Source organism: Pollachius pollachius (genome assembly GCF_949987615.1).
Source record: "Pollachius pollachius genome assembly, chromosome: 16".
Taxonomy (NCBI): domain Eukaryota; kingdom Metazoa; phylum Chordata; class Actinopteri; order Gadiformes; family Gadidae; genus Pollachius; species Pollachius pollachius.
In genome coordinates this window covers 12,770,056-12,796,633 of record NC_136949.1, presented here as the reverse complement: position 1 = coordinate 12,796,633, position 26,578 = coordinate 12,770,056, and the positions used below count along the sequence as shown (strand labels likewise).

The 26,578-nt window shown below is 44.0% G+C and overlaps 4 protein-coding genes across 4 annotated transcripts; 2 read left to right on the top strand and 2 right to left on the bottom strand.

Moving 5' to 3' along the window:
* Positions 1-291: 291 nt before the first annotated feature.
* mixl1 (Mix paired-like homeobox) lies at positions 292-1,555 on the top strand (the record flags this gene model as incomplete). The annotated part of the gene is made up of 3 exons (XM_079753152.1): positions 292-385; positions 558-754; positions 974-1,555. 3 exons carry the CDS (start codon positions 292-294, stop codon positions 1,553-1,555), a joined length of 873 nt encoding a protein of 290 aa, XP_079609278.1.
* Positions 1,556-1,723: 168 nt separating this feature from the next.
* lin9 (lin-9 DREAM MuvB core complex component) lies at positions 1,724-11,833 on the bottom strand. Its single transcript, XM_079753258.1, has 15 exons — positions 11,788-11,833; positions 10,882-10,914; positions 10,624-10,715; positions 10,024-10,149; positions 9,283-9,413; positions 6,845-6,970; positions 6,462-6,619; positions 5,680-5,813; positions 5,459-5,587; positions 5,088-5,189; positions 4,908-4,988; positions 4,658-4,783; positions 3,901-4,083; positions 3,467-3,564; positions 1,724-2,771 (listed from the first exon to the last, which is right to left on the bottom strand). Exons 1-15 carry the CDS (start codon positions 11,816-11,818, stop codon positions 2,666-2,668), a joined length of 1,656 nt encoding a protein of 551 aa, XP_079609384.1. The 5' UTR covers positions 11,819-11,833; the 3' UTR covers positions 1,724-2,665.
* A 442-nt stretch (positions 11,834-12,275) lies between these two features.
* Positions 12,276-26,055, bottom strand: parp1 (poly (ADP-ribose) polymerase 1). The gene is made up of 23 exons (XM_079754195.1): positions 25,831-26,055; positions 24,952-25,114; positions 24,555-24,670; positions 23,816-24,030; positions 21,596-21,686; positions 21,391-21,507; positions 20,747-20,923; positions 20,415-20,562; positions 20,088-20,228; positions 19,419-19,670; positions 19,159-19,224; positions 18,852-18,984; positions 16,754-16,949; positions 16,287-16,415; positions 16,007-16,090; positions 15,420-15,542; positions 15,080-15,208; positions 14,878-14,976; positions 14,638-14,790; positions 14,108-14,235; positions 13,929-13,990; positions 13,684-13,798; positions 12,276-13,020 (listed from the first exon to the last, which is right to left on the bottom strand). The coding sequence occupies exons 1-23, from the start codon at positions 25,951-25,953 to the stop codon at positions 12,939-12,941; spliced, it is 3,042 nt and encodes a 1,013-aa protein (XP_079610321.1). The 5' UTR covers positions 25,954-26,055; the 3' UTR covers positions 12,276-12,938.
* Positions 22,457-23,473, top strand: adorb1a (adenosine receptor B1a; the record flags this gene model as incomplete). Its single annotated transcript, XM_079754108.1, has 1 exon — positions 22,457-23,473. One exon carries the CDS (start codon positions 22,457-22,459, stop codon positions 23,471-23,473), a length of 1,017 nt encoding a protein of 338 aa, XP_079610234.1.
* Positions 26,056-26,578: the final 523 nt, after the last annotated feature.

Below are 26,578 nucleotides of genomic sequence, written 5' to 3'. Positions count from 1 at the left end.
TGTTTTTCAAAGTGATGTGTATTGCGCATGCATGTTCCATTAGAACCCTTTAAAGAAACCTGTGGCTGCACAACCGTCAGAGGTGTTAAACGTTCACACACTGGCCTTCAGACATGTCTGAAGTCGCTGTACGCGGATGCTTTCCTGCCAGCCGACTATGACGGTTCGGCCAGCCATTCACACGTCCTAAAGACACTTTTGATCAGCAAACACAAGGGGTGGATATAAGCCCTGCAGTCGACCTTCCAGAACTCACACTCACTCAGACGCCGACCTAAGGAGTAGCCTACAATGTCTACAGTGCACGGAAATCTACACATCGAGGAAATGAATCACTTCCAGATGTACCACGAAGGAAATATGGGGATGACCAGCATGCAAACAGGTTGGTTCTCGGTGCGTAATTGCGCACAAGATTACTACGTCCGAATTCCGGAATTTAATTTCAGTGTATAGGCAGAGCAATAATACTCGAAACTCTATCTTCATCTTGTTATTTACTTATTTGCTTTATCAAATGTACTTAATTATTATGTTTGTGCTGTTCCCAGTTCCAGATTCAGTTCAATTCTTCAACTCTACTGCACCAAGGGCAGACAGCATGGCACTGTTGACCCATAGGAGAAAGAGAACCAACTTCAGCCCGCAGCAAATTGAAGTGCTGGAAAAGGTGTATTCTGACACTAAATATCCTGATATCTACCTACGGGAGAGACTTGAGGCTCTGACTGGTCTGCCGGAGTCCAGAATTCAGGTAATATTATTTGTATGCAAGCTATCAGCCTGAATATATTATATATGTGTACATAATAGGGTCAATATCCAGTGGTTGGTAAAGGCAAGTGGTTATATCCCACTTGTTGGATTATTTTAAATGCTTTGGCAATTTACATGTTTATTTTAATAGTCCAATAAATCTCATTTGAATTGATTAGTAAGAGCTAGGACTAAATTCAAATTTCTTCGATTGTAGGTCTGGTTCCAGAACAGACGGGCCAAGTCACGCCGGCAGGTCAGCTCATCGGCCCCCATGAAAGCCAACGGGCCGACCAGCTCTGCCCCCGTCCCGTTCGCGCAACTCCAAAATAGAATGGCTACAGACATGATACGTTTAACACACTTCCCATTGGACGGCAGCCTCAGACCGACACAGCGCCACTGTAAAGGCGAGGAGAACCACGTGACTTCATCTACGACAAAGCAGCAGAGCTACGAACACAAGTCTGTAACTTCTTGTGTTTACGAAGCGACGTCTCCGAAAAAGCGCGAACTCAGCGTTGTTGTCCCCTGCGTCACGTCTTCATTTCAGAAGGCGCATCAACATGACGTCAAAGCCCATTACTCATCTCATGGAAACGCAGGACCGAAGCTTATTGTGGAATACGACAATTTCCCACCCAACAAGACCATCGGACCGGAGATGAAAGTGGTTATTCCCCCAATTCCAACACAGTCGCTCTGCCACTTTTCTCCGATCCATGCCAGTGAGGACTTTTCCGACTCGGACTCTGATTGGGAAACCAGTGCCATGGTCGGCTTTGGTGGGTTTATGTGATTCTGTGGCACAGCAAAACAGTCGCATTATGTACCTATGTTGTATACAATCGTAATCTTGCTTTAAAATATATTCTTATTTATTAAAAAAAAATGAAACTTGTCTATAAATGCAAAGTCTTCTTCTAAATAAGAACAACAAACTTACACACTGACCGAAACCTGCTTTGCAATGTTTAATATAAAAAGACAGCAATATTTATATACACTTGCCCTGAGGCACTCCCATATACAACTTTACAAAACTGAAAGTCCTGGTAAACAACTTGAATTTAGGGTTACATCAGTGATGTATGTTCAGTGAAAGGGGTAGCCATGCCAAATCTGAGAATAAAATTAATTGAACCAACAGTATCTGGAACCCAGACTGATCATTTATAAAAATACCACATCTCTTTTTCAGTGCACACAAAATTACAAAAAAGCCATTTCACAGAGCAGAAATGTCAACAATAAACCTAATAATTCAGTATTGTACAAATATCTACAATAAACATTTTTTTTTACAAAACATTCTTTATCCTCCCCTGTGCTTACCATCAGTGGAGCAAAGCTACAATACATACAGAGTTATCTTTCTGAAATAGTAAAATATTGTCTTATAACCATACACCTACTCAAATATAAATAAATATGGTCTATAAAAACTGCAAATGTGTAATTTTTGGCACATGGAAACCGATAAAACAACCACCGGGGATGAGAGAAGTGAAATGGAGCGTAGGCCTGGATCAATGGGGCCACATTCCCACACAGAAAAATTGCTAAAAGATGAACCACACCTTCCCCATATGCTTTATAGTGTTCTGGAAATCACTCTGGGCCGATTCAGCTGCACGTCCAACACCGCGTCGTGTGCTGTGAGTAAAAAAAATGGCCGCATGGAGTTTTTTTTGTTGCAGAAATAAAGAAGTAAAAGGAAAAATAAAAGAAGTTCCAGAAAGAGCACCAACTCCATGTGCAGGGTGCTCTCTGTGTGTGTGTGTGTGTGTGTGTGTGTGTGTGTGTGTGTGTGTGTGTGTATGTGTGTGTGTGTGTGTGTGTGTGTGTGTGTGTGTGTGTGTGTGTGTGTGTGTGTGTGTGTGTGTGTGTTCAGAAAGAGTGCAAGCGGTCAGACTGCATTGGTGTTGTTGGCAGCGAAGGCATGCAGGTTTCCCAGCTGGCTAAGGCCACTCTGGATGTGAGCCACATGGATTTCCACATTGTTCTGGAAGCAACTGCAAATAAAAAGGAATAGATTATTGTACGGTGTCCAACCTGCAAGTTATTTCAAGTATTTGAATTAGACTCTTTATATATTGTGGTATGCCGACCCCTGGTGATATGAATCGATGTTGTTATCACGGTAATACATCGTCCAAAAATATGTTCAACATTTAAAGCTTCTAAAATGTTAGCAAAAACAGAGGTAAGATGACCCGCTCTACTAAACACAGCTTGTTTTAGACCTGAACAACAGCGCAAATCCTTGAAAATGGGCAGCGCTGTGGCGAGAGAAGCATTGGAATAGCATGACTGGCTTCGTAATGAAGTCTTTTGCTTGGATACATTGCAGCCAGCTGTCTCTTGCAGAGAGTTATACAAATACATGCCTGCAGGGCCTCAAAGGCACGCAGAATATTCCCGTCTCCCCTGGTAACCCTCCTCTTTCTTATTTCAGTCAGTCACATTATTCTTTCAAAACAATGCAATGTCAGGCATGTTGGAATTCATACACATTTGTGTATAGTGCCGTATTATTAAAGGTTCTACGAGTTTTGCTTGCATTTGTATAGCAACCAATTGTCTGAGAGGAAGTTCTTGAACTTCTGAAATATGCACAGAATTATATAACAGGACTGCTTTGAATCACAAAATTACTGCGTGTGGGTACTTGATTGCGTTTTTGTACATTAGTACGCGTGTTCCTTACCTGAGGTTGGATTGGTCTATCGACCTCTTGATGTCATTTAGGGAGTCGTTCAGAGATTTGAACTCAAACGAATTCAGGTCACCCCCTTCAGCCAAACACTATAACCAAAGAAAACATGCACATATTATTACAAACAAACAACAAGGACTGTATTTTTTGGCCCGTGCATCCAGTTTGAGATAGCGAGGAGCTTGTGCCACATAATTAAAATAAAGACAGCGACATAAAAAACCAACAAACTAAAATAAATGGGTGGAGATGGGTATTAAAAGTGGTAAGGAGCTTTTCCCCACACTTACAAAAGTATTAAATCATTGGCGTATTCGCAGACACACACCCCAGACACACACACACACACACACACACACACACACACACACACCACAAGTATTTTGTGTATTGGGAGAGGGCTGTGTGTCTGAGTATGTGTTGACCTTGATCTGCAGCAGCAGGGCTGTGAGCCGTGAGATGAGCTGTGTGTGACTGGGGTTGGTGACGCTCTGCTGGCCGTCCCGCAGGGTGTTGCTGTGCTGGACCAGCTCCTGGGCCTCCTCCTCACACCGCTGCCGCATCTCCGTGGGCCGGTCGGCCGGGGCCATGCCCTGGTCCGGGGCCAGCTGGTCAGGGGGCACACATGGGCGTGTTATTAGTACCGTTCACATCAACCACTAGGTAAACGCCGGTGCGGTATACAGGGTGAAGCTGCATCTCCGGGGACCACAGATTCATTCTCGTCTAAAGCTCCCATCTGCGAAGTGTGCTCGCACGCTGATGCCGATGCTTTGGTTTAATCTTACCTCCAGTCATGCAAGTTATACCACCATAGATTGCCTGTAGGCAATCTCTCTCTTTCTCTCACACACACACACACACACACACACACACACACACACACACACACACACACTCTGGAAGAAAAGAAACCAGTAACATTTTGGCTTCCAAAGTATCTCAACGCCTACACCTAGAATAGGGAGGACCAGCCATGATGCTGGTCAACAGCATTCCAAAAATTTACTAATTATACCCAAGTATTTTCATTCTGTATATGGTAGCTGACTTTAAAGCATTGACTTGCAATGACACATTTGTAATGCTAAATACAGAGTAGCACAGATCACGACATTCTGATCTCCGCTAAATAAATAGATCCAAATAGGACGAAGCCAATGTGGGATTTATTTGCATTACCTCGCAGCAGAACTGCTGAACCTGGTGCAGCACTTTGTTGAGGTCTTTATTGAGCTGCTCCAGCTCCAGCACTGTGGTGGCATAGCGCTTCTGGAAATCCAGGCCAATGGGCAATGAGTAGGACTTCTGGAGACACACAAACCACATCCCCACAAACAGTGGTGTCAGTCAGGCAAAAATAATACGCATTCAGACTCAGGCAAATATCCCTCATGTACAAATAAGAAAACAGATGGTAAGGTTTTTGTACCAGTTTCTCTGCTTCCGTGTTCATATCCTTCAAGTGCTTGATGTGCTCTTTCTTGATCATGAGGATCTTGGACAGCCTCGTCTGGAGATGCGGAAGATAAGGAAAAGGAAAGGATTAAGTGGCTGCACTCGGATGAGGGAGGTCTACCGGTGAGTAGCACTAGAAAATAGCGGTATTCACCACTTGGACGAGGAACTTGACAGGAAACCCCCCTAGTGTCTCCCCGTCGCCAGCGGGGAGTCTGCTCTTCCATGTTGACTGGCTGATGAGAGGGTCGTTGTCCTGTAATCAAATGCAGATCCAACAGACGCTAATTATACATATACATATATAAATGCATCGCAAAATACCCTTTATTACAAAACAGTGTCAGGAGGCTCGGGCAAGTCCAAGTGCATCCACCGTGGTAGGAAAAGAAGATGCCATTCGTCATCAACAGCATGTTACCAGCCTATGATGCAATGAACACACAGGAGTGTGTGCATTGCACCCCACTCTGACAAGCTGAACAGGTTGACACGGGCATCAGTGTTCAGCCGCCCGTCTCCTACCATGAGGACCGGCGTGGCAGTGGACGGACAGGGTCCTCTGGGCGGAGTCATTAGGTTCTGTAGGTAGCGTGCGGCCCTATGTTTCTGCGCAAACGCCGAGATGGGCATGGTCTCGTTGGGCTCGTTGCTCTGGAACAAAGAACACAAGCCAAGCGGTTCTGATCACCCGTGTTGACTGCTTGATGCTTTTGTGCCGCCGAGATGGCCGGCACGAGACTCACCAGCACTTCGTAGTCCGGCACGGTGTGGGTGCCAAGGCCGTTGCGGTCGAAGGTGACGCGGTATGTTGCGGCGCTGGTGTCCACGGCGTCGATCTGCCCCGTGAACAGGCCGTCGTGAGCCCCCCGCAGTCGGGCTGGTTAAAAAACACACAAGCAGTCGAGGTCGACGGACACGCATGAAGCTTTGGAATATGAATGCTGCCATCCAGCTCCCAGATCAATCTACAATTGGTATATTTGGCTATTCACTGAACTTCCACTAGGGGCATTCTAGACAATGGATGATAATAAAAATTAGTAAATATCAAATTAAATGACAAACTGATATTGCAATATCAGTCTATGTATTGTGATTCATTAATATAGCAGCAATATGCTGCTCTAAATTTCCAGACGTTTTCTAGACGTACCAGACGAGCTGTCATTAATGTAAAATTATACAAAATACACCAATAAAGGCTTTTTTTAAGCCTGCATCCAAAATATCAACATATTATAAAATGTATATATGAAAACGCTAGGACACATTCTATTGATAAATCATTCGCAGCATGGACCACTGTTAGGTCTAGCATGAGCCCCGTCTCAGAGCTGCTCTGTGAAAACCTTCTTTTTGTAGCTAAAAGTACACTTGTAATGCACTGCAGAAGGATTTTCCTTTGTAAGGTATGAACTGAGATCGGTCGCACAGATATCGTTGGTGCTACTGCTGCTTATTTGCATTGAAGAAAAAGTAGAACTGAAACACTGACGGGTGAATCGTAATCGAATCATGAGATTACCTGTTACTTTGGTTCCTATGATGAGGGGCAGAGGGATTTCCTCTGGGAGATCTTTGCATTGCGACATGTCCGAGATTTTTCTCTGCTGCAGCAGACGCATCTTTTGCCTCTTCTGTATCAACGCTGTCCGCTCTTCAGCGAAGAACGCAGATGAGCACCTGGAGCACAGAAAATAACAACAAATATGTAACTTGAACATTGTTACAAACCACTTTCACAAGAAAAATATTATAGGGGTGTTTGCAAGCATTAAAGAGGGTGCCGTGATGACATGTTTTTAACTTACTTATTTTCTTTGCAATTTGATTTTCTGAAGCATAAGGATACATTTCAATGGGTAGAGAGGGAGAGCGATGGGAGTGGTAGGAGAAGGTGGTGTTTACCGTCGCGGTTTCCCCATCAGCCTCCTGATGGTGCCCCACTCCACGCGGGTCAGCTTCCTGGTCTTGAGCTTGGGAAAGGACTCCTTCAGACACAGGCAGAACTCATTGTCGCCCTCAAACAGAGGTCTGGGATAAGTAACAAGGAAAGAAGGCAATACAAGGTCAATATTTAATCATTTAGGGTGAACAGTTTTACTAACAGGGGATACAGCGAGCAAGAGCAAGAAAACACAGCTTAGACATCTTGCTGGCAGATGCAGGCATTGTGAATCAATCCCAGAAGGAGACAAACTAGGGCTGAACGATAATGGACGAAACATGACGCAGTTGGGAAAAAGACTGGAATTCTGTAAGAGTTGATTAACGTGCCTATTTTCATACCAGTTGATGGCTTTCCCCCCCAGAAAAACATTACACTATACATCATTAAAAATATATCTATAACATATGTTTAACATTAAAGACATTATGAGAAGTGTGGAAGTATGAAAAACTGTTATAGTACAAATTGCAGTGATTTATGAGTGTATCAATATGTATCACTATTAATGTCAAGGGGAGTTCAGCTTACACCCTCTTAATTACCTAAAAGCTTTAGTTTAAATCAACTTCAGTAGCCATCAGGAATCTTTAGTAGTACTAATTACTTTGTTACACTATTGTTTTGCCGTCAAACTTCGTCAAAGTAGAATCTAAATTATTTGGTAATAGTAAGTAATAATAGCGTGTTATTAATGAACATTTGGACCACGACTTTGCATGAGTCGTTGCTCACGGAATGAAATATCCTTCATACAGGAGGGGCAGCCTGGAAACGTCCTACACAAAAGCAAAGGCTGCCACATTTGCACGCCTCGAATAGGACCTAAACATCTCACATTCAATTTTTGCGTTGCGATGTCTTTGTAGCTTGCTATGGTTGTCCATTATTCTCTAGTTGATAATAGGGGTGACCTCAAATCTTCAACGTCATAAGCAGTTGAATTATCGTGTCAGGAACATTGTGTGTGTGTGTCTCAGCAATGCGTTGCATTGGGAGGTGCTAAATTAGTGTTACCACAGCATGGCTTGGCTTCTAGAAGGAAAAGCATCCAGCTGTAAGTTATTAAGTAATGTGTTGGGGATGGACTAAGTCTACAGGGTGGAATTTACTATGTTATGTTTGGCTTTAATAAATGTCCTTCATTTTAGTTCGATAACCAATTTCTGTAAGCTCAGTGGCACTTTCCAATCATTTTATTTTTTGAAGTAGAGCACACTCTTCACCTTTAATCTTCTAGAAGGATACAAATGTCATAAAAATAAACTTATAAAAAGTTTGGCAGCATTTCAAAACCAATAAAGAATATCCAAAAAAATGATATGCAAACTGTGTCAAAAGCAGCTTTCACATTAAAGCATACAATACCATGTCGTTTCACTCAAAAAATGATTCTCTCCGTCAGTACTTGGTAATGCATTACCGCTGTTCTGCTAAAATGAATGGTGTTGCATTTGGTCTATACATTGAAACTCATCATTGATGTATTTCTCATCGTCTCCATAGAGACCTTCCACTGATTGATTTCATAGATTAATATATTTCATATACGAATTATGGTATATTATGTTGGTCTTTATTAGTATGTACTGCTAGAAGAATTATCCATTTTCTGTCAACATGAATGAAGGTACTGGTACTGAAAATGAATGGACATATTGTCATATTGTGAATAATCAGACAACGATTGTTCTGACCTGACGGATTCAATTTGACTGTGCTGAATCTTAGCCGGTCCAACCCAAACTGCTTATGCGGCTATGCTAATGGATTGAGGGTGTTTGCGCTACCCGTTTCAGCTCCCTCACGTGAGGAAGTAAGTACACTCCATGCATTCACTTTCAATCTAGCGTGGCATTCACGAGCGCACGGTGCAGGGCTTTTTCAGCAACCTGTTTTGCATGTAAAAAAATAAAGTCATAATTACATTCATTGAAATCCACGCACTGTAGAGCTCTATTAGGGTTAGGGTCAAAAGACAGGAATATGTTCTAGACAAGCCATTGAAAAGGAGATCCAAGTTCAAGTTCAAGTTTTCCTTTGTGATCCAGGAGCAAAATAGTTGTATCATGACCTGTTTGAGGTAATTTGCCTCACTTGACATCGCACACTGCTGCGACGGGACTATTGTGCATGAACACACCATGATGACGATGCTGAAACAATATATCATGCAGCTCTAAGTCAAACACCTCAGCCTCTACTCTATTCTGCAACTGCTTGCTCTGTGCATGCTGGAGAGAGAGAGAAAAGTCCCCTCTACTCCCTACAAATGAAGGTCACAGCACAGAGTGAGCCACACAGCAGACATCAGATGTCCCAGCTCGTGCCACCAAGCCACACATTATAGAACACAAAAGGTCCCACAGATGATCTGACGGCGTGCGCAAGACATTACCTGTCGATGTTTGAGTAGAACCATTCGTAGATGCACCATTTATGAGCCTTCGGTAACTTGAGGAGGTTCCTTAATCGGAGACCGATTTTCTGCGATGCCTTCTTGTCTGGAGTTGTGACGGTGGAAAACTTCTACAAGCGGAAACGGGTGAAATGCTATAGTCAGTCAATAATGTTAACCTCGCTCTGACCTTTCAACAAACAGTCACAATAGATGTATACGAGGAGGATTATGTTTCACCATATTGGATACTTTTTGGATTTCCCAAGCTACATTAGTTGGAACCAAACTGAGGTTCTGATTAAATCAAGTTCAGTAATGTACTTGACTCGACTGCATAGCATTCACATTGATTTATCACACATTCATTCATGTCAATTATTTATATTATTATTCTAGATATAGGACAGACGTTCTGCATCAACATCTAGATGCAGGATCCAATATGTTTAATACGGAAAATGTATGGTTAGTTTACCCGACAAATGGTCAAATATTTCCGCCATTGGATTGTGGCAGGTGTTAATTTTGGAACGTCGCTAAATGTATTCAATACAAGAACACAAAAGGGCTACATTCCACATCCAAAGACTACATGTCTTTAGGCGAGGACAATTTTACCAAGTGAAATGTATATTATGTCGAAAGACTGTATGACCATGACTGCTTCTCTGACATGACTCCAGAAGGAGCTTCTGTACCTGGGGTGTGGTGACATGACTCCAGAAGGAGGGTGTGTACCTGGGGTGTGGTGGTGACCCTCTGACTCCTCCGGGGAGACTTGGAAGCGCCTCGCTGCTGTGGCTGCAGCTGCTGCTGCTCCTCCTCATCCCGAAAGAGTCGACTCCTCTTGGAGCTCCGTGTGGGCTGGAGAGATAGACAGGGGGATGAGTCCGCCATATGGGATTCATAACTACATTGTAATTCATTGTAATAGCAATGCTACAGTTCCCTGTTTTAACACGTTGGATAAAGAAGTACTGCTAATAGCTTTGGAAATGTAGCTGATTCTCGCCATCCAGACATTATTAGGAAATGCATACTTGCTCGTCAGACAAAACAAGCACATTTCAGATCCCAATTTGCAGTCTTGTAACTTGAGACAGGCAACAACCCAGTATTTGATCTTTTATGGACTGAAAAATGTATGCATTAACCAACAACCAAAGTAGTCATGAAACAACTGTAAGCATTACTGGTTACATACAATATCATGCACTACGAACTAAGCAAAACATGGACTACATTGCTTGCCACTTCCTATGCTTTTTTAGTTTATGCAAGAAGGGTTTATGCCTAAACAATATAAAAACATATGAAACCAGCATCTTTCTCACTTACAGTGTCCATTGTCAGAGAGGAATTTCGTCCTCTTGTGTTGTGAGCCCTGGGGAAGCTGTTTTTCTCATTTATACTGTTGGACAAACTGCCCTCTGAAAGAAGAGCGCAAGTTCCATCTTTAATAGAAGATTAGAATGTCATTATCGGATGATATATTAAACCTTAAATCTCTAATCTTTTCAGTTCAATGTTATTCACCAACATGCTTTGACAAAATGGCCCTTGACAAAAGACACACAAATAGTTTTCTTACAATACCTTTCAGACTAACAAGTGCCTCCGCCGAGGAGCCTGAAAGAAAATAAGAGGATATTTAATAGTTCTCCCTCTATATACGATGTAGGACGTTGTTATTACACAACAACAAACCGGTATAACTAGTGTCAACTTTCCATCTATTCCAATGCAAAACAGTGCTTTGAAGACATGGCGTACAAGTCATAATGACATCACAACATGAAACCATCTTAATACCACCACATTGAGGGCAACATTTTTTTTGCGTGAAAATGAATGGCCGAAAACATGTATGTAGCTGTCAAACACGTACGTGAAATAACAGAAATAGAGGAAGTTGACAAAACCCAATGAGCAAGAAAACATTTAACTCAAAGCAACCCTCTCCAAAAATGGCATCACGTAGTGCCATTTAAAAAGGTAACGTTTAGTTGTCAGCAGGACGAAAGATGGCCTGTCGGCTCCGTCACGTCAAAGATTGTAAACAATGCATTACTGGCTTAACGAACTGTAACGCTCAAAAAACCCAGTCCATTTGGAAACACACCTAGCTCAACACATACTGTGTGTGTACACGATGTGCTCAGACCGCGGCTATATTAAGGAGGTGATTTGTCATTGTTTTTAGAAATAGTAGTGGCTAGCGTATGTTGTGTTGCGGCTAAGCTAACTTGTTTACACAGCTAAGCTACGTGTGTCTCCTTAACTCGAGCTTTAGCTACCACTAGCCCCTTTTGCTAAACACCGTTAGCTAACTTGCACAGACCGGTATTTGTCCTCGTATAAAAGGTGTATTGCATCTTGGATCTAAACTAAGCCCATTACTTTATTGAAGCGAAAATTCCTTACGAACTGGGTATATTCCAACTAACATGGCGTTTGTGTAATTTAAATTCATAAACTCTTTACAATAGTGTTGTTACTCACTCTCATCTAACAGCTGGTCCATCTCCGCCATCTTGAATTAGCCGCGCCGCTTTTTCAAAGACCTTGTCAAAATGCATTCTGGGTCGGGACGCTATGTGGAGGGCAATTTAAGAAACACTTCTCCTACAATTGACTAACATTTTTCTGTTGTACAATGATTTACTTACGCTACTGAATTTATGAGCTCACATAATGTATGACAGTTTGCCTGCTATTTTACGAAAAATACAAACACTCATGTTTTGCATAATATAAAATGTTCTACATTATTGGAAATTCCTTTTCGAAGTTCTCCTTAGATAAATATGTGAAAATACTCAATATTTCCCCAAAAATATTTGAGCTTTAGATTTCCCTGCAGCAACCTTTTTTTGGTATACACACAAACCATTAGAAACAATGTAAGTGTAAGGTTATATTAATTGAGAAGTCTGATGAACTACAGCAATATGAAGTATATTGATGCAAATAATCAACATCACAACAGATAGGTCTCAAGATTTTTATTCTTTTTTTGTATTCTTCTATGTGAGTGAAACAAAGTAACATGAAGCAGAACCACATTCAACAGCATTCGTTGATTTTACAGTAACATTGTCCTAAGAACCCAAGACTTGGAAGACGGATTAAAGGACAAGGAAATCCTAAAGACGGCACTCAGAAGAACAATGGTCTAGGACTTACACTCTACGTCGCCGATACCTTGTTTCTGACAGTTATTCTTATGGTTGAAAACATTACCATCCCGCTATTATTTGTTATTACAAGATTTATGAAAAAACAAAAGAAAACGGTAACATTGTTTTTCTTGAAACGCTACCTCGAGAGAAACAGGAAATCACTAAACATTGCCCGAAACGTTCCGTACAGTATTGTGCCTCGCTTCAACCGCAGCGAGTTCCCTACCAAGATGGACACCAAAGTGCCTAATAATATACCAATGCTCAAGCAGTTGACAGTTATTACGTTATGGGGAGTGCATTTAGGGAACTTAAACATCAACAGGAACAATATAGGCGTTACAGCTTGGATCCGTTGTGGAACATGGTGGTCTGCTGAGGATGCAGACAAGCTGGGCGTCCGGGTGACGTGGTGGTCGTGGGATCGTTCTTTGAGTTTAACCGATTGGACGGTTTGACCGCGGGCCTCTCTCACCAAAGGGACGTCTGGTAGTTGAACTTGGTCTTCAGCAGGTACTTCAGGTTCACCTGTGCAACGTCGTAAACAATGTACCTGGGAGGAGCAATAGTTAAAGGAAAGCTTCCAAACTAAAGCGAGATGAAAGCCAATATTGAGAGTATGCAGAGGAAAGAAATGTAGATTCCTTCATCGATTTCTGCGTATCCAGGTATTCCTATCAAGACTCTAAACCGATAGCTGTACTAGAATTGGCTTTAGAAGAAAATAATATTTTTTTCCCGATTGGAGCGAAGCCGTTAGAAAATATTCTAGTCTACACATACAACAACAATAAATCTTTAGTTTGTTTTTGTGCAACGCAGGCTAAGTATGCTAGCCTGCGTTGCTTGGCAACCATTTTGCTGTCCTGAGGAACTATATTGCTTGGTGAAAGAATGATTTGTTTTCAATAAATAAATGCATTTTATGTTGCCTTGTGTTTGTTTTGTAGATATTGGGGTTTTAGACACTCCCCCTGGCGTAGAGCCCAACAACGCCCCCTAGCTGGGTTAATAATATGACTGTAGACCACAGCCTCTCCTGGCTTACTGCTTAAACATCTGCAAACCACACAAATTGAGCTAAAGATTGAGTAAGAAAAGTTATAGTGAATAAATCATATTAAAGTGGTGCCGGAGAATTGAGTCAACCAAATAATCAAGAAGAGATTGCACAATCAAACTCATGAACCAATTGGAAATATTTGAATAAGGATACTCGTTGTAGAGAAGACTGGTGTCGTCGATGTTGGTATTGCAGCCCTTTCCTAGCGGCACCTGAACCCCATCTAGAGTGGCAGTGGACCCGGGATCAGGGGCGGTTCTGCCCACACCTAGTACAAACCAGAAGAACATTATTACCATCAAGTCTGACAAACCACGCATAACCAACCAAAACAAGACATGACGCAAAATCAAATTATACAACAAATAACTTGTGGTTAAGAAGGTGAAGACCTTCACCTTTAACACTGTGTTTTCCCTTAGGTAGTTTGGTAATGTGCGCAGCCTTCTTCAGTTCATGCCTGCAATAAAACAAACATAAATAATCATAGCGTTAATAAATTACATAAACACAAAGGAAAATCCAGGTTGAACAAAGTCACAACACAGGGACAAGGGGACATGTGTTGTTCACTTACACGTTGCCAAGGGCGACCTCTCCCAGAAGTAAAAGGCCTACGGGATCCAACTGTGACACGTGGCAGTAGTTTGCACTCTTGGACACCATGTCTGCAAAGTACACACCCTTGCCGAACATGTAACCAGTCTGAGAGGAAAAAGGGCAAAACGTCAGGCTTTCCAAAGAACACATAAATGCTGCTCTTGAAACAGTAACCACGGAATAAATCAATGCATAATTTTTCCTGGTTATACATTCATCCCTACAATCTCCCATTGTTTGTTCCAAGATGTACCGTGCTCTTGTGTATCAGTTCCCATGGAAACCCAAAATGTAAAAATTGTTTTGCATATTGATCCACAGAGCAGTCAATACAAGTTTAACAGCAGTGAAGCAATAGGGAAAACCGCATCAATCTTTTAAAACTAAGTGCAGTCTTTAAAAATAATCGTCAACCTATCCTATTGGTAACCTGTCGGTAATCCATATGCACACTCATCCCAGACAGGATGCGTGTGCCTCTGGGAAGAGGCAACCAGCAGCACTGACCACAGGGGCCTCTGGGGGGGCGATGCGCAGACCCTGAGACAGGATGCCGGCGTAGTTGGTGGTGCGCGAGCCGTGCCACAGCAGCTGCCGGTTGTGCAGGTCCTTGAAGGGCCGGAACCTTTGGTACTCGCCCTCGCGAACTATTTTAAAGATCTGGAGAGAGAAAATGGTTGTTTCGGTGGGTTCTAAGAAGTAATGAGTGTGTGCGTGTATATGTGTATGTGTGTGTGTCCAACTCACCTCGTCTACTTCCAGTGTGTAGGTGTTGTGTGTAGCAGCGTGTGTGTTCTTGACATATTGCATAATGATCTCAGCCTCCTCGCTGTTCTTGTCAACCACCTGTGGAAAAAGTAAGCAGATAGTCAGGTGACCAGCTCTCCCAACACAGCAATGACAGAAAATGATGGCAGATGCATCTGAGATAAAAGGGAACAACGCTCACTTCAATCTTGGTTTTGAGTTTCTCATAGTTGATATCGATGGGATCCTTCCCGTTGTCCTCGGCCCCTCCTCTCAGCAGGCTGTAGGCCACCTCAATGTCCAACAGGTTGTCCAACATCTGGACCTTGGACTGTACCAACACAAGAGACATATCCCATTATACACCCGAAAACACAGGGGGTCAAAACGATACGGAATGGACAAGATGAGATCTCAGTATCCAACCGGCCACAAAAATAAGAATTTATAGATTTTTTTTTTTTTTTATCCAACTTCAGCAACCCTCATCATATCCAATAAATACATCCATAATAAGAGGAGGGTGAATGTCGTGTTCTTGCCTGAACGTAGTCCAGGTTGCTCAGCAGGGGGGGCTTCTTCATGCCAAAGTCGTGGGGGATGAGGGTGTAGAAGCGGTTGGACAGGTCTAGGATCTGGGACTCGGCCGAACTGTCTGTCACAGCCTGGGGTCAGAGGAAAGGCAGGGGACACACTGAAGGTTACATACAGATATAGATTAGATGACCTCGCTGGTCTCACAGGGGAGAATGTAACTGGTCACCGTGTAATGGGTTTTGGCACGGAAAATAATTCCACAACCTTAAAACACAGTCAAGAACACTATGTTGTCTATAAATGTGTTAAAAACATTTTATGATGCGGTCAAATCCATACGCCACCCTCGAGATTGGCAGCATTTTCACTGTACGCTGTTGAAACTTTCATTTGATACATAGTTTATCAATATATCTTATTTAATAAATGTCTAACTGTTGAGAAATACAATCTTTATGATTCCCATCACAATGTGCCCTAATATCCTGCCAAGGATAAATTAAAGTACATCTTGCCCAAATCCGATTTGATGCTTCCCAAGTGCAGGTCTACAGCCACTGGAGGCGGAGGAGACCAGGGTGCTGGTACTGACCTGCTGCACCTCACTGAGGAGGGCGTAGGCGCTCTGGATCTGCCTCTTGCTCAGCTTTCCCAGGGGCATCTTCTGGAGGTCAATCTGCAGATAGGACAAGGAGACAAATGAGGAAAAACACAAAAACTCATTCATTAATTTTGGGAGTTATACAAATGATAAAAAAAAGATTCAAGGTGATGTTGCCTCTCCAGGGACCAGATACATTCTCGTCTTACCTCCCATCTGCGTAGTGTGCGCACGCTTACACCGATGATTTGTTTTAATGCTGGAGCATTACCTCAAACTCCACCATGGCCTTCTTCATGCTCTCCACGTCAAAGATCATCCTGATGAGCTCCTGGACGGGCTTGGCCAGCTCAGATTTGGTGCCAGCGCTCTCCGTGAGCCTCTTCACAGCCTCCTCGTCCTGCCCGGCAACACAGAAACACAGACAATCAGCGCCAGAGACTGAGACACATTATATGCAATTGTCTTTTGATAAAATAATCACTTAAGCAACATTCGGGAAGTTTTTCTGGGATATACAATAACAGGTGTTGCGATTGTAGGGAGTGGTGATCTAAAGTAAGTCATGGACATAATGTGGTTTGCATAACAATCAAATCTACTGAAGATTCCACCATGTTCTAAAAATGCTCCAACTACCATTAGATCAACCAATACAACAAGGTAAATAACTAAATGTATGGTTGCGAGACTGATACCGTAGAAGAAAAGTGTTGAGGTTTTCATGTGAGCGTGTACCTGACCGTAGTCGATCTCCAGCGGGTAGAACTTATTGGGATACTTGGTGAAGTTGGTGCAGTTCCAGGTGTTGCCAGTCTTCTCCTTGTAGACGCCCAGGAAGTTGTCCATGGCTGCGAGCTTGTCACTGAACTTTTCCAGCTTGTGTCCCCCGATGGTGGTGCCCACGCGGCCCCAGGACCTGAACACCCAGTACCTGCAGCGGCCCCCGGCAGTAGGAGGATGGGTTAGGGGGAGCTCAGCTAAGCTCATGGGGCCCTCAAGGCTGCCAGCATGGCACTGGCTGAGTGTGATGATCAGGGCACGCACACTCGATTTTTATTTATTATGAATAACTAATCTATATTTCTATTAGAAATAAATCCTTCTACCAGATTAAATTATAACTTGAGATGTGCAACACTCAAGTTTGCATCTGGGCCAGCGCTTTGTATATGCATTTTTCTCAGAGCATGCCAACATACTAATTCTAGCAAGGCTAATATGCTGGCATGCCAAGTTTCAAGGGGCCTTTCACATCTGGGTGGACACTCCAATGCAGAGTTTCAGTTGTCCGGTAATTACCGGTCATTGACCGGAAAAAAATGAGGAGGACCGAAAATTCTAAATATCTCCGGTCAGAATGACCAATGGAAATAATTCTCTGCACAATTTGAATTGTGTTTAAATATGCTACAGTGGCCATTTGTTTAGCCAATTCATGTAAAACAATGAGGGTTTTGATTGACCGATATTACCCACCACTATCCGCCAGCCGTGTCGGGCCAGGCCTTTGATCGAGCTTTTGTGTTTAAAAAACTATCATTGCTTTATTGGCCTAATCTGAGGAGAAATCTATGCCATAAACAGATATATTATAGGCCTTTATAACACGGGTCTTCTCAATGCCGTTCACTTGCAAGGTAACTTCAACCCCAGCGTCTTCGGTTGCTAAGCGACATCAACGTCTTTGCAGACTATTTCTCTGCTGATCAACACTACGAATGCTGCTAACAAATAAATTGTCCTTCGGAGGAGACGTATAACCGAGGTCCTGACTCACTGAGGTCGTAAAATATCCCAGGGTACTTATCGCAAAGAGTAGGGGTTTCCCCGGTGTCCTGGCCAAAACAGGCTCATTCAATCTGGCCCCCTAATCATCCTCCTGTATAATTGGCTGACTCATTAATTCCCTCACTCTCCACCTCAAGCTGGTGTGTGGTGAGCGTTCTGGCGAAGATTGGCTGCCGTGCATCACCCAAGTGGGTGCTAGACACTGGTGGTGGTTAGTGAGGTCCCCCCTTCACTGTAAAGCGTCTGAGTGAGGAGTGAGGAGGTTGAGTGTCTAGAAAAGAGCTATATAAATTCAATCCATTATTATTATTATAAAAAGACACCATGTGAAGTTATTGTTTCGTTTTGGCAAGTAGCCGTGTAATAAGCGGGATAATGTATAGAACGTCGCCGGTCATTATCGAAAATAAGCCCCTTCAGGGCGAACAGGACACCTCCGCTGCGCGTCGGTGTCCTGTTCGCCCTGTCGGAGCTTATTTTCCCGATAATGACCGGTGTTCAATACATTATTCCTTACATATATATTTAGCAGAGTAGGCCTAAGTAACAAATTAGGTAAAAAGTATAAAAAAAAATGTGGGGTTGAAATCGGGCTCGGGCTCGGGCTCATAATTACAGTTAATGTGTCGGGCCGGGTCGGACTTGATTTTCTGGGCCCGATCTAAGCTCTAATAAAGACTGCTCAGCAAAGCTGCCTTGGGGAAGGAAGAGTCACGAGGCTTATGCGCATTGCAAGCAGCAGAGACACTCTCGATACATTTGACTTTAAGTCAGCAGCGGCACGCTTCACAGATGTCAAATATCGAAAGAAGTAAAAAAATATATATATTAAGTTGAAATCTTCCAGGTCACATGACCGGCACCAATTTTTTCTAGCGGAAACACTGCTCCAGTGTGTGACATTCCTACAGGGTAGATCTTGAAATGGCTTGTAATGTCCAAATCAATGTCGCAACATAGGAGGTAAAACAGGGCTCCTTTAGCACCAACGCAGTTACGCCACGCCCGCTGTCTACAAACTGCACGCTGCGGATGTGCGACTGACCTCTTCTGGACGTCGTCCTCCAGGAGCTGCAGCTTGTAGTAGGAGTTGGTTCCGCGGACGATGTCCACCAGACCCAGGGTGGCGCTGTACATCTTCCCACTCTGCTCCAGGACATGGGCGCTGTTCTCCAGACCTGAGCGGAGCAGAGTTCTCATTCATAAATAAAGAGAAATAGAAGAACCTTCTTCCAAAGCATCAATACCGCGAGTGCAAACGTTCTAAGCACGGTCGGCCAAAGAAGGAATGGAACCCACAACCCTCGCAGTGTTAAATGTCCTGATCCACCGAATGTGCGAGACACACTTACCCGAATCAGGGTCCACGGCAGCTCCTCCTTTCACAGTTAGCTTCATCTTCTTAGACTTGCTGCCCCCTGAAACAAATTGCACATTTTACTCCACAACCGGTTCCACTATACTAGCCATCAAAGCATGCATTTCAACATAGAATACTGGGTATCTCCCTATATCCACTGACACACAATCAGCAGAAACCAACGCAGAACTCCGCATAATTATAAACATCATGCCTGTCAATTAAAAAACATAAGCGCAAAAAGGCGTTTACCTTCCTCCTCCTTCACGCGGCCGGTGCTCTTGGCGGCCATCGCCCCGGACTTTGAGGGCACGGCAGCAGCCTTGGGCTCCACTTTGACCTCCGCCTTGACCTCTGCCCCCCAGGGAGAGATGGCGTGCACGGAGACCAGCTCCTGGAGAGACTTGCCCGACGCTTTGACGTCCGTGAGGAACTCCTCGGCGACCACTCGCACCCCCGCCTCCTTCACCTCCTCCATCTTCTTGGTCATCTTCTCCAGCTCCTCTGGAAACTTGAGGAAATTAGTTTCTACCCTTTGACAAGCCATCTCACGCGGAGCTCTCCGCAGCAGTTAGAGCGATATGCAACTTTGTTGTTCACACGATAATTATGCTCAAATAAACCCGGTTTTGATATCCTCATACAGCACTCTAATCCGTCTAGCTGAGGGTCATGACATTGAAGAACATGGAAGGCCTTAAACATTCTCTCTCACCTTTCAGAATTCAACATTAACAGGGCATATTTCTCATCAAATTAATTTAGAATGTAAAACTGGGTATGTCGATGAGACCACATCTTAATTTCATTGTGATACAAAACCATTCAAAGACAAACGGCCATCTTGAATTAGCAGTGAACCTCAGAGGTATCTGGCTGTATATTGGTCTGTACACGTTCATGAGGAGGGCGGATTCGTACTTGCGTTGCTGAGGCAGAGGTCCGCCTTATTGGCTGAGGGGGTAATCTTCCCGCCCATCTCCTCCACGACAGCCTTGATCTCATCCTTGTTCTTCTTGAGTTTACCCACAGCAAGCAGCTTCATGCCCGTCAGAGGCTTGCCTACAAATTAAATAATGAAAAAACAAAGATTTTACTTTTTAATGTCCTTCGTTTAAAATTGCAGACCGTGGCAAAATCTCAGATCTTAGTTGGTGAAAATGTGTTTTATGTTTTGTCAGACATGTATATATTTTAGTCTGTATGGCATGAAAGGGGGAAATAAGGGGTCAACACTGCAGTACTGACCAGCTGGGGCCCCTTCTGGGAAAGGTTTAGTCGACCCACTGGAGGCAGCGGTGGCGACAACCAGTGTGGCGTTGGGCTCAACCTTAGGGAAGATCCGGTCCTGTTTCTTACACTTGAACTTCTTGAGGAAGGGAACCTCGTGGAATTCCTGAATAAACATCAAGACATAGTTTAAAAAAAACATTGCAGATGTAAAGGAAAGAAACATGGCATTAAAAAAATGTACACTTTACATTACCATTATAATTAAATAGTACATCTTGCCTTCTACTTTTTATTGAAGGATGAAATACTGAGTATACGTAGAGTAAGCTTAATATAACAACACACACCTTTGGAATGACCCAGTCTGTGCGGACGGGCGTCTTGGTGGTGAACACACACTTGGTCCAGGCAGAGATGTCCCCGCTGCAGTAGTAGGCGTCGCCCTTGAACACCAGCTGCCCCTTGCACTCTGCACAGGGCTGGAGGGAGCCAAACGCCATGCCGTCCGCCAGGCAGTCCACCAGCTAGCAGACAACACAATTCTGGTCAGGAACATGGCCGCCTTCTCTCAGCCAATCCAAAACACCATCCGTGGATCTACTTGTATTATTATAAACACCACACAACATGGCTACACCCAATTTAAGCCAACCAACTCGGAAGTTGCTTGGTATATAAGCATCTTGTAAAGGATTTAAAGGGTCAATCTCAGGTTTTCATAATGAATGTCTGTTAAGTCACTATATTGCAACTGAGGTAAAACAATGGTGATTGAGTCTATGGCCGGCTAATGAAAGCCCTTGCATTTGTAGTATTTTGATTGTAACTAACTGTGTGTCGTTGGTTACACATAATACTGGTTATCACCAAATGTGTCCCAAAGAGAATGAAACGGATGTCTTCGAAAGTTCCCCATTATTGACTGAATGTAAAGGGAATGTGCGGGAGAAGGGAGTGACCCGGTGCATCTAGACACGGGCAGCATCCTTACATTTGACTCTCCTGATGGCACCTCCTGGGAGTTTGCAATGAGCAGCTCCTTCATGTCGTTGGCAGAGCAGTTCTTCTTCAGCTTGTCCTTGATGCCCCATATCAGCTGACTTTGCACCTGGAGACACGAGGTAAAGAAAAACGGGGTGGGCTTGAACCACAAATTGAAGGCAGTTTGTGGTCACTTTCATCTTTTAGGTAAGCACCTTTAGTTGGTCCTCAAGCTTTTTAACTTCGTCTTCTTTCTCCTTCTTCACTTTCTTTGACACCCCGTCCAACTCGTCACCGTTTCTCTTTCTACAGGAGCAAAAATTCATGCAAATTACAAACAATTCTGACAACAAACGTTCTCAGAAATCATCTCAGTATGATAACCCAACCTCTTATCAACGTGAACTTTCAAAATAAGATCTAAACTTTCTAACTAGGAGCAGAGGGAGACAGAAAACCTGAGATTCGCTTCACACAAACATTAAATTATGACACCTTTAATCATTAGGGAAAGTAATTAGAGCTTGATGGTCACCTGATGGACAGACATAAAGCAAACACACACAAGTTGGATCATGCCCGGTGTCCCCAGGCTTCATTACCGGTGACACCTGGTCACAACATGGCAAGACGCATTCTTCTGTCCCGCGTTAACACAATACCATAATGACCATCCCAAAGCACCCTGTTTGTCCGTCCAAGCCTTTGGAGAATACAACTTATGGAGAAACATCCTATACCAGAAACAAAATCGACACCCAGGAGGGAACGAATAGCAACTATAAAAACTGCCTACCTACTCCAACTATCATTTATTCTTTCATAATGGCTTTCTGAGTCACAGTTTTTCTCAGCTAGCTGCGGAGCAACAGAATCATCCCACGATGAGACCAGATCTCAACCGCTCTTCTGTCACACAACCAGCATTCCTAGGTGAGTGATACCGCTAATTGAAATGCAATCTGGTGGCGAGATACAATCTGTTCACACACACACTTAGTGTCATCCTCCTCTGTTCAGGACATGCATGGCGTGACACCAGTTCGCTGCTGCAGCTCAACGCATCTCTCAGGGCGATGATCATCGCCGGCGTGAACTCCTCACTCCCGGACACGCTGAGGAACGCCGTCCTCGCCTCCACCCCGTCCCCCGCGCCCGTCGAGGAGCAGGCGTCCCCAAACGGCCCCTACATGGCGGCCGAGCTCATCATCGCCGCCCTCTCCGTGGTGGGCAACCTGCTGGTGTGCGCGGCCGTGGGCCTCAACCACAAGCTGCGCACCGTCACCAACTACTTCCTGGTGTCGCTGGCCGTGGCCGACGTGTGCGTGGGCGCCGTGGCCATACCGTGCGCCATCCTGACCGGCGTGGGCCTGCCGCGCGACAACCTGCCCCTGTGCCTGGTGATGCTGAGCGTGCTCATCATGCTGACGCAGAGCTCCATCTTCAGCCTGCTGGCCGTGGCCGTGGAGCGCTACGTGGCCATCTTCATGCCCTTCCGCTACCAGGTGCTGATGACGCCGCGCAACGCCGTGCTGGTCATCGTCGTCACCTGGCTGCTGGCCTTCCTCATCGGCCTGGTGCCGCTGATGGGCTGGCACAAGACGCCGCCGCCGGGCTCCTCCGGCCACTGCTTCTTCGTGCTGATCATCGACATGGCCTACATGGTCTACTTCAACTTCTTCGCCTGCGTGCTGGCGCCGCTGGTGGTCATGTTCCTCATCTACGCGCGCATCTTCGCCACGGTCAAGCGGCAGCTGCGGCGCATCGAGGCCGAGCGCGGCGGCGGCGGCGGTGGCGGGGCCGGTGCGGCTAGCACGGCCGCCAGTGTTAAGCAGGAGATGAAAACGGCCTCGTCGCTCTTCCTGGTCCTCTTCCTGTTCACCGCCTGCTGGATCCCGCTGCATGTCATCAACTGCTTCCTGCTGCTCTGCCCGGGCTGCGCCGTGCCCTTCGAACTGCTGCTCACCGCCATCATACTGTCGCACGCCAACTCCGTCATCAACCCCTTCCTGTACGCCTGCAAAATGAAGGCCTTCCGAGACGCGTTCAAGGCGATCCTGACGTGCTGTCGGATGCCGGTGCGAGGGGAGTAGTTGGAGGGCAGGGTGAGGGGGCCTCTGCACCAGCCTTTTAGCGAGAACAGCACCGTTCTGTATACAATACTGTGGTTATTTGTATATAGGTTGATAGCAAGTAGGTAGAGATTAAGGCCTCTTGCTCAAGGAAGACTTCAAGGTAGCCTGTACACACTGGGGATCAAACCCAGAACTTGCCTCCCCTTGGCGTCGAACCGCATTGCGATGACACCATCCCACCCAATCAAAAAACATTTCTGCGCCCCACTTGTCACTCAGAGAGCATGACGAGCCACTCTTGACTGTGAATTCTCCAATCAGTGCTGTTAGTTATCACTAGGGCTGCAGCATCTCGCTCACCCTTCAGACTTCACGGCGGGCAGCCTCTTCTTCAGGTCCTCCTTGTCCTCGGCCCGCAGTGCGTTGAAGCCCTTGAGCTGTGCGGCGCTGTACTCGGACTTGAATACCAGCTCCTCGCGGCGGCTGACGAAGCAGGCCGTGTGGTACCAGCGGTCGATCAGACCCAACTGGGGCTTCTCCGCATCCACTGACTTCTTGGAGACACGGATCTGATCCTGGGGGGGGCATGGGAAGAGAGTTAGAATAAAGCCATGTACAGAATAACAGAACATTTTGTTAAGGTAATGTGTATGCATGATAATAATGAATGCCGGGCTCTTCAAAACAATATACCCTTTTCACAACGGTGTCATCATAAGAAAAACACAGCTGTTGCTCATAATACTAATTATCAGTCTGCTACTTTTATGCAACAGGGTTACATAACATGGTCAATGTGCGTTGTTGTCCATAGTTTACTGTGCTACTGTACCTGTGCCCTGGTAGATAAAAGGACCCATAATAAGTTTTATGAGCGACGTCAGTGTTATTGTCCTACTTGCATGCCTCTATAAAGAAGGTATATTGGATAGAATTCTAACAATCCTTCTAGCAAAGAATTTTTTCATTCAATTTTATCAACAACATTCTCAATTTGCGTAGATAGAGCATTTGAGGTGGAACTGTTTGAAAAGCGACATCTATTATAAATGTTATCATGGGTGCTTGTGTACAGGAGTAGTAGTAACCATGTAGTAACCTTTTCTATTTTCTGCTCGCAGCCTTTGCAGGTGCTGCGGTTAGACTTGGCATATTCCACAGCAAAGTCATTGAGCGTCTTCTCGCCTTTGGCTCCGCCTTTTTGGTCTGCTTTGCCTTTAATTAAAAAACAAATGTCCAGCTAATTGACCACTGTGAAAACATGTCATATTTCTACACGACATGTGAATACACAAGGAAAGAATGGGATTTGTCTTTTAGTCTTTTGGAATCAGCGAAATACAATTATTTTACACAACTAATACTAACTAATAATAAAACGCAAGTAAAACAAAAGTTATTTAGCCAATAATTTATTAACATTTATAGTCACACATCTTATTTATAACCATAATATAAAGCGGTACCAATCGAAAACTAAACTCTACTGTGCGTACCTCCGGTCGCTCCTCCGGTCTCGATGGCCTTTTTGACTTTCTCCTGGTCCTCCCAGCGGAGGTCAGAGAAGCCAGCGATGTCCGCGGTGGACTGGGCCGCTGCCCGCTGCCAGAAGCAGGAGAAGTGGTGCCAGTGGGGGACCTTCCCGTCAAACATGGGCGACTGGGGACCAGAGGGGAAACAGGAGCGTCATAGTTTTTACAGAAATTGGTTTATATCTTATATTTATTGTTATTTACAGTATTGTTATGGTAGCTTTGCTGCAATCTGGATTGTGGTTCTAAATCCCATAAGTTTAGGCAACACTGGATGAAGAAATGCCCAATTAAAACCTTGTATTGATGGATTTGTGATGATTTTTTGTTGATGAATTGATTATTTCTAAATGTATTTACCAAATGTGGTTCTTATAAGACTGTAGCATAAAATATAGTACAAAGTTGCCATGCCTAACGTTACAATGGCGCAGCTTCGGAAAGTTACCCAAGTCAACGTCAAGACGTAGTAATCCGTTACACAGGCTTTCGTCATTTATGATCTCCGCAGCCGATATTCGTTAGCAATTCCTTTCTGACCATGTTTGCCTATGTGTAGTGTTAGCAAATTAGGCGAGGCTAGGATTGATGACACGTTTAATTATTCTTTTGTGATCACATTCAAAGGCTGTTAGCTATTTAATTGCTAACAGCGGCCTTCCATAAAAAAACAAAGCCCTTAAAAATGAAATGCTGGAATAAAAAACATCCGCAAATAATGGATATCTTTAATAGAAAGGAACCACCCATCATTGTGGAGGCATCGCATGAATGGTTTGGTTCTTAGCTAACTTAGCAGGGTCTGCTGCTGCTGCAGAAGAGTCCAGACCCAGACGGCATTACCTGCACCATGATGGCCATTCGGAGCGAATCTTTAGCAATGTTTTCCTTGCATTTCTTGCACGACGCACGGCCACTTTTAGCATATTCGGCTTTGTAAAGCTTGTCTTCGTTTGAGTCTCCCATATTGATTTAATAGAGTAGAAAAATACTGCCGAATTACTTCAAGGCAAGCCCAACTTTCCGGTTTGCAGAGGAACAACAATCAAAGCATCGGAAGAAGGGAGCCCTCGTGTGTACACCGACCAAAACCCGCGCTACGCACAGACAGCACTAGAGGAGTGAGGAAAAGTCGCTCTACTAGGAAAATGATGACCCATGATCAGAATTGATAGATTCAGAAACTTGAATGATTCATTAACTCCGTTTGCATGCTTTAAGAGTAAGCAATCTATTTTTAATTTTAATATATTATTAGATTGTGTTTTTAGTTGTTATAATTAAATGTGAATTTTAATGTAAATGTAAATTATAATAATAATAATTAATGAATAATAATGTGAAAATGTTCAAACCGTACTGGCAGAACACATTTTTTAAGATGAGTTTTAATAGTAAAAAAAGTCCATTATTTAGGTCTTGGTAGAAAGTGGGAAAAATAGTTTACTTAGGAAGGATTAATAACAGTATGTACAACAGAACTACATCCACATATTTACAACAATGAGGTAAAAGCATCAGATTTTATTCGAAACAACCTATAATTAATAGTGACTAGATAGAGATATATTACACAGTTTGTGTTTGTGAT